This window comes from Rutidosis leptorrhynchoides, chromosome 1 (assembly GCF_046630445.1).
Source record: "Rutidosis leptorrhynchoides isolate AG116_Rl617_1_P2 chromosome 1, CSIRO_AGI_Rlap_v1, whole genome shotgun sequence".
Classification (NCBI taxonomy): Eukaryota; Viridiplantae; Streptophyta; class Magnoliopsida; order Asterales; family Asteraceae; genus Rutidosis; species Rutidosis leptorrhynchoides.
Genome location: NC_092333.1, coordinates 281,418,319 through 281,426,948, shown reverse-complemented (window position 1 = coordinate 281,426,948; position 8,630 = coordinate 281,418,319). Strand labels below are relative to the sequence as shown.

Sequence of the window (8,630 nt, the reverse complement as noted above, 5' to 3'; positions counted from 1 at the left end):
CATTTTTGTTGACGTTTTAAGCATGTTTATTCTCAGGTGATTATTAAGAGCTTCCGCTGTCGCATACTTAAATAAGGACGAAATTTGGAGTCCATGCTTGTATGATATTTTGTAAAAACTGCATTCAAGAAACTTATTTCGTTGTAACATATTTGTATTGTAAACCATTATGTAATGGTCGTGTGTAAACAGGATATTATAGATTATCATTATTTGATAATCTACGTAAAGCTTTTTAAACCTTTGTTAATGAAATAAAGGTTATGGTTTGTTTTAAAATGAATGCAGTCTTTGAAAAACGTCTCATATAGAGGTCAAAACCTCGCAACGAAATCAATTAATATGGAACGTTTTTAATCAATAAGAACGGGACATTTCATGTACGTCGGGAGCGTAGCTCCTTTAACTCTTGGGTCGATTCGTTCGTGTCACTCATGGGGTATTTAGTGGAGGTGTTTCACACAAGATGTCAATTCTTACGGTGTGAGTTTAGTGAGGTTGCTTAAGACAACACAAGGTTTGAGTGCCCTTACCGGTTTACACCTTTTTGCCAAGATTTAAGCACTAGTGTATATTTTTTTAGAAAAATAAATGCAATTTTTGTAAGATATTTATGATGATTGAATTCCCCATATAAAATGTTTGTAGGGTATTTACAAGTGGAAAGGAATTCATAATCTATAAAGGTGAGGGGATTTAAGTGTATATTCTGATAACTCAAAGGTTTCAAAAGTCTTAAATTGCTAGTGTACAAGGTGCTTTTTTTTAGCTGCTGCCATTGTTACAAAATTGTATTGGTAAAGAACAGGAAATAAGTGTAAGCATCAACGAGGTATTTGTAAACAACTTGCAAGGAATATGTTTTTTGTTGTTGCTGCTGCTATTGTTGTAAAGAACATCACGAAGCCTTGCTGGCCCAGTGATTGGCTTCATGACATTCTTGAGGTGGCTAAAGATAGGGTCAGAACCCGAGTTAGGTACATGTGAGATTTGCAAACATAGCGCATAAAAAGATATCTAGAGCTGGGTAGCACTCAGTAAGTTGTACATGGGTAACCTACAGCACGACACGATAGATAAGCAAAACCACCAAATTGGTTTTAGTGGCGAATGGACAGCTAGAATCCAGTATAAATGGATCTAAATCAATATATAAGCCGGAGAGTTTAACATTTCTCAATTAGACAGCTTGAAACGTAAGATCAGTCTTAGTCTCCAATATATTGTCACAAAGCATATGCAGTTGATTTTACTCTGATAATGTCAGTAATCAAACTTAAAATCTTAGGCTACAAAATTCATGAAGTGAACCTTTTCTTAGCAATCCTACATCACATGAAGCCTCTTACGAAATTTAATAAACAAGTCGATTAAGCATACAAAGAAGATTCGAGCATTTACTCCAAGTGTTGTGTGGTCGGTTGCTGTTGCTCGTAAATCTGCATGTAAGTCTCTGACAGTGCAACCATCTGTGGAAGAGTTTCTGCGACATGGAGATCCTGCATCTCGTACCTGAGATATATTTACACATTTGGAACTTCAATAATATCCATCCAGGTGAATAATCAAAACAAAAAAGGAAAAAAAAAAAAAAAAAAAAAAAAAACGAGAAAAAAAAAGAAGTATTAAAATTATAATTGTGGTTTAAATGGTATACCAGAGTTCTTCTGACTTGCGCTGAACAAACACCCTATAAGGCCCTTCACCTGGTCTACCATCATGAACAATATTTGCAATCAAATCATACTTTGAACGCAGTTTTTCGTCCTCTTTAGGTGTAGGTAAAGGTATATAATCTTTGAGTTCCAAATTCTTCACTGGGAAATTTACTGAGACAAATAGGTAAAACACAAAATTAAGCATGACCAAATACGAACATACAAGTGATGTGTTGTCGTTCAATATTAAGACACGTGATGAAGGCTACTTTGCAGATTAAGCATAGAAAAAGATAAATTAAAATTTGATTGACAATTTTCATCAGTCTATAAACAACATAATAATGACTCACCAAGGGTTGGGTTTTTCTCCACAAAAAAATTATTCTTTGTGAAGCGGCGCATGTGAAGAATAAGATACTGTGGAAGTTTCGTAACTCGATATCTCATCCTGGCAATACGAGGACGCACAACTTCAGTAACAGACTCCCCATCAAACTTCTTCAGTATGTGGAAAAGTGGAACCTACAAACATTATAACAAATCAAAAAACAGCAAAATGGGGTACAAAACACAGCAACAAACTAAAAACATTAGGAATGCAGCAAGAACTGTAACAAAACACACTTTCTAATGAATTCACTAATCATCATTGTCAGTCATTCTAAAGAAAATGTACCATTTTCTTAAAACTAAAATGCGGCCAATTATCATTACTTTTACTAATCTGACAGGTGCAAGTAAAAAATATCCAACTACCATAAACAAACTATTAACAGACTTAGCAACAAGGGAGTGATGTGTTTAAAAAAGGTGTGCATCTTAAAGCCAAGAGTTGCAAAATACAACATGCCATCTTAAGCTATTATCCCAAATATTGACTTCGGTGGGGACCGCTCATTATCCATTATTATTATTATTATTTTTATTATTATCAGACCAAGCTAAAAAGCACTGGTAAAAAACACACAAGTAACCCCATTCATCAGAGGCACTGAAGATGATCCAAATAGTGTTCTAAAAAAACAGCATACATGCTCAAATATGTCATCAGCATGTAGCTTTCTCAGCTAGCATTCAAGTCGTTAAATCATCAAAATGCAAAAATATATTTTACATAACCCCCCAAGCCATTTCCCCTCTTTCATTTTCCTGAACGGTCTAAAAAATGGCTTTATACAACAACAACAACAACAACAACAACAACAACAAAACCCAATACCACATAAGTGGTGAGTGGTGTATGGGGAGGTGAGATGTAGACAATCCTTCCCTATCCGAGAATAAAGACAAATCATTTCTCCACCCAGAATGAAAACACTCTCAAAAGTTTAGAAAGTCATCCCTCTCTCTATTCGACGGATAGAGAGATTGCTTCCGAGTGGACCTCCGGCCAATAAGTAGGAAAAAACATTTTAAAAAATAAAATAAAATTAAAAACAAAATTGAGACGCCATGAAAATGGTAAAAAAAAATGGCTTTATAAACACGTGATTACTTATAGAAATTGATATCATGCAACCAATTATACTTTTACACAGAAAATTTTTACCCCTATTATAATTATCATATCTAATATCTATATGTATAAAACAAATCAGCTTGTAAAAATTGTGTTTCCTGAGAGATAGGGTGCGTTTGATAAAACTGAATGATTTAGCGCTAAATGGTTCAGAATCTGAATGATTCAAAGCCTCTGAATAAAGTTTGTTCTGAATGAAAATAAGCTGTTTGATAATCATTTAGAATGAACGATATAAACTGAGTAAAATTACCGTATCAAAGTGTAACATGAAATATACTTGTTAGTTAAATGTTCATGATATGATTTGGGGAGAATTACAGAAAAATTAAGCTCTTAATGATTAAGAGAGTGTTTCATCTCTGAATGGTTCAGCACTGAATTCTGAACTATTCAGCACCATATGTCATTCAGAGGTCAGAAACAAACGCACTGAATGCTGAATGGTTCAGCATTCAGCACTGAATCATTCCATTAAGAGGCAAACAAACGCACCCATAGTCTGTTATCACTATAAGAGATAGATCTGATCAACTCCTAAAATGAGACTAAAATACAAATATTAAGACCAAATCCGAATGGATAGGAAGGAGTTGTACCCTTCGCAATGCTTGTACTAAGTCCATGTATGTGACTGGTGGAATTCATATAATAAAACCATGCCATTCAAAATCGTTATACGAGATAATACATAAGTCACATTACAAATGTAAATGATATTACAATGATAAGCATTATGAATAATTAAATCAACCCAGATGTATCACGGATCAAGCACATATTGATCCGCCTATACCGGGTCCGGTTTATTGAATCGCTGGATCAAGTTTTTGATCAATTGGATTTAAATGTATCATATTTGATTACTAAACCAATACCCAACCTATTGACAGGTCTAACGTATGCAGAATGACAACATGCAGGAAACAATAATTATTAATGTCCTCAGCATATATACACACATAACCCTAGAAACAAACCCTTATCATGTCCCATACAACTTATTCAACATTACTTAAGTATAAAAGTGTCAAATCCTAAGTTGTACACACACATACATATATATATGCAATTGTTACAGCTAGGGTTCATACTTAGGGAAGCACCCAATTACAATCTTGAGCATTTTCAAAGCACAAACCTGGGGAATTATGTTTTTCTCCATCACATCTTTAAAAAGTGGCGGTGGTGGCAAATCCAGCCCAAGCATCAAGAATGGCATTCTACTAGTCTCAGTCACAATATTATTACCTGCACTCCCACTCTCTTTCACAACTTCCAATTCTCCCTAAAAATCGCCATTCAGTATATAAATGATTAATAATTAAAAATTCATTACACGTTGCAATAGACAAAAATGAAATAAAAAAATGTACCTGAAAGCATTTATGAATAATGCTGCTTTTTGTCCTGGGACTTTTAAGGTCTGTATGCAGGGTATTTAGAAGCCACGACATAAATTCAACAGGATCAGATGATGTCCCTATACGAAATCTCTTTTTACTAGCTTTCATAACCGCTTGCAAAAACTCATGAGGGCTCACCTACAATTCATTGAGGTCTTATTAGATATGCAAAATACACAGTGATCTAAAGATAAATGATTAATCACAGTTGATGTAGAAATCAACCTGTCCTTTGAAATTCCTTGCATGCCAAATCTTCCTTGTCAGCTCACCAAAACGGTGAACAAGTACAGATTTACTGTGCATATAATTTTCAGGGATAAGAAAGAAGTTTCTCAAAGGAGTCACTCGCATTAAAGATTGAATAGTGACGTTAACAAAATCAGTGTTCACGATGTTATTAAGCCCCACCTAAATAATCATCAAAGATAATATAATATCAGTGCCAGAAAAATGATTAAAAAAAGCAGCAGCATAAAGAATAACAATAAGAAATTACCATTCCAGGAAGATAATCAGACCCATCAAGCGCCCTTGACCATTGTCTATTTCTATCAAGTTGCAATACTTGGTCTCTGCTAAACCTACAATGTATGACACGAATATTTCAAAATCCATAAGTATCTTGATTATATGAAACATAAATATAAATATAAAAGATGAAATGATTTAGTACACAAGAAATCCTATTGCTACAAGTCATTCTAGCATATTTATGATACACAACAATGTAGGCTGCTAACCGTGAGTACATAAGTATTCAATAATTGCATCTAGAAGGAAAATTATACAATAATGATAAGGTACACCAACTACCAAGCAGCAAAAAATGTTATATGCTCATTAGTCACACTGAAGACAAAGCTTGTGAGTTGATGACACCAAGTCCAGATATAAATGAACAAGATGTAAGGAATATAAAAGTTAAGAAACATCTAACAGATACGTTAGCAAACCTTGGATTAAGAACATGTCGTATATCATCAAGTGAAGGATCATTGATTTCATAACCATCAGGCAGACAATAAACTTTTTCTGTTCGAAGATTGATATAGACATGGTGTCCTGCTTCAAGGCTATGAGTATATGCATGTGACTTCTGCCCTCTTCCTTGAAAATACTTACCACATACCAAACATGCATAAACATTCAAATTTGACAGAGAGACTGAACAGAACTTTTCAAAATCAAAGTCCAAAACCTGCAAAAAAGATATGACCAATCAAATTCTCCAGTTGATATCCTCTACACCACAGTAGATGCTAATACATCACAAACAAATAACTCATACGTGACAACAACCAACATTATTGTTTTTAATTTTTCCTATTTCACCAATACCAATAACAATATACCAGTCAATGTTTAACATTGAGAGCTAAATAATCACATGGCATGATTAATGTTGCAGTTTATAAAGATAATCAGCAGCACCACATATAGTTTATCCTAAGTATATTGTACTTATCTCATTTTACCGTTTAATTGTGGACTTCGGCTTTTTACCTCGTTTTACATCAACAAAAAAAAAAAAAAAAAAAAAAAAAACTAAGAAGGGATAGCAATATCTAGAAAATCATAGATACGAACATTTTCCCGAGAAATCAAACTTTGCAGACGTGTAACAGTTAACAAACTGGAACATTTTTTTATTTTTTATTTCAAAGTACATAACACTGCTATTATCTGAGCATAAGGTAAGAGTGGAACAAAGATTTTTATAATTACCATCAGATGAATATAAAGTACTATCAAATACAATGGGCTCATAAGAACATGTGAATCGAAAATATAATATTAAGTTACACCTTAAATGATGACAGAATTTATGATTGTATATACTACTGAAAACACCAACTAACTCCACATAATTTTTGACAAGCGATCTCAATAAGGATCATTGGTATCCTTTCATCGGTATCTTCAAATAATCTAGGTTAAAAAAGGAAGCTAAACCTAATAAAATAATGACGCTGTTACCAAAAACTGACTGCACATACAGTTGACAACATCAATCATCAAATTAAAATTATTATAATAACAAATATTTGGTAACAGTAATTGATTGATGAATAAATGTAAAGATTGGGGGTAATGGAAGAAAATTTACCTGACGATTAACGGTATCAAGGTAAGGACAGTCTCTGCGGATTTCAATGGTCCTTCTCCCACCTCTTCCTTTAATACTATTATTATCTTCTTCTTCTTCTTCATCATCTTCATCATCGATTAGGTTGTGATTGTTATTAGCAGGACCGTTCTTCTTAACATCACGCTCATCATCTTCGTCTTCTTCATCTTCGTCGTATGTTGCAAGTGGAAGCAGAGCATTATGAAATCCAAGTTGAGGCGGTTGTGATGATGTTTCCATTAATTTCTGATTCTTCTTCTTCGAGTGTTGCTCTTCACTTTCTTTACTGTCAGTTGCAGGTGTGTTTTCCGATGCTTGGCGTTTTGTTTTCATGGTTGAAGATTGAAGAAAATTAGTTGTATCTCTCAGAATAAGAAGTTGAAGCAGTGCTAGGGCTTTTTTTGTTTCTCTTGATTAAACCTCTGCAATTAACTGTAATGATGATTTGTGATTTGGTTTACGATTACGAACTTCAGCTTGCTTTCATCCAGATTCATCTCATGTTTTTTATGCAATTCCCTTTTCTCACTTTGGGCCTCATTAATTAGAAAGCCCAAAGATTAGTTAAAAGAATGGTCCAAAACAATCGGATTTTTTAACAACGCAAGGTTTCTCTTTGGGATCACACAGAAGGGAAATTCACCAAAATACACTTTTTTAAAAAGTTCTATTCTAAAATACACTTTTAGAAAAAAAATCGTCTATTTACACCATTAAGTCGACCACCAGTTGGGTCGACTACCTATATACCCGGTCGACCACACCAAATTTAAATGTAGTCGACCACCGTTTATAACTGGCAAGGTCGATTTCTGTTGGCTATCGGTCGACCACTATATTCGACCTCAAAAAACACAAGCGACCTTAATGATGGTCGAGTATACAAAAAGACACTAAAATAGCGAGTTGGGATAACAAAATTCAAATTTCAACTCTAACAAAAATTCGCTCCACAAGCCCTAGTTACGAACCCTGATTCATAAACCCTCATTCATTGCAGATTCAATCAAGAGATCACTTCAATAGTTTGTAGATAAACCCTAATTCCATCGTCAGTGTATCTATTTCGTCCCTAGATTCAATCAAGAGTTCCCTTCAAAGATGACATATATTGAGGTAAAACCTATTTCGTTGTTGTATGTATATGTTAGTTTATCTGTATGTGTATATATGTGTATATATGTATATCTATGTATGGGTCCCTGTATTTATATCTATGTGTGTATAGATGTATTTGTATGTGTGTACATGTCAGTATATGATAGGTATCTGTAATTGTATATGTATATGTATATGTATATGTATATGTATATGTATATGCATATGTATATGTATATGTATATGTATATGTATATGTAACTATAGATATACAATTCTCCCATTATTTTTGCTAAAGTGTATATATCTGTATATGGTTATGGGGATGCCTTAGGTCAGAAGATCACTTGCATACTCGACCATTCAAAGGGTCGACTGCCAAAAACATACACTATAGTCGACCCCATTTTGGGTCGCCTATAGTTGAATAAAACTGTAGTCGACCAAAAAGAAGGTCGACTATAGTGTATTTGCTTTTCAATTGTATGTACCTGTATGTATGTGTATGTATATTAACATTTATTTGTTGTTCAAATTAAAGTTTATTTCACTAAATTGGATGGTAACACAACACAACACAACACATAATGGTAAATAAATCTCCAAGGTACATTGAAGGTACATTGCTAACACAGTAAACTTAAATAAAAACCTTATCTAAATTCGCAATAATCTTATCTGATATATCTTAGTATGTTTTTATGATTAGTCGACCAACTTATCGTTCGACTTCAAAGCAACTGTGGTCGACTATGTTAGTCGACCGAGTTTAGGCCTACAATTCGGTCGACCCTTAGGTCGACCATATAACTGAA

The 8,630-nt window shown here is 33.8% G+C and overlaps 1 protein-coding gene across 1 annotated transcript; it reads right to left on the bottom strand.

The window, feature by feature from the left end:
• Nucleotides 1–1,183: 1,183 nt before the first annotated feature.
• Nucleotides 1,184–7,172, bottom strand: LOC139869631 (uncharacterized). Its single transcript, XM_071857779.1, has 9 exons — nucleotides 6,697–7,172; nucleotides 5,543–5,787; nucleotides 5,086–5,170; nucleotides 4,812–4,997; nucleotides 4,557–4,724; nucleotides 4,322–4,468; nucleotides 2,012–2,183; nucleotides 1,658–1,829; nucleotides 1,184–1,512 (listed from the first exon to the last, which is right to left on the bottom strand). The coding sequence occupies exons 1-9, from the start codon at nucleotides 7,048–7,050 to the stop codon at nucleotides 1,398–1,400; spliced, it is 1,644 nt and encodes a 547-aa protein (XP_071713880.1). The 5' UTR covers nucleotides 7,051–7,172; the 3' UTR covers nucleotides 1,184–1,397.
• Nucleotides 7,173–8,630: the final 1,458 nt, after the last annotated feature.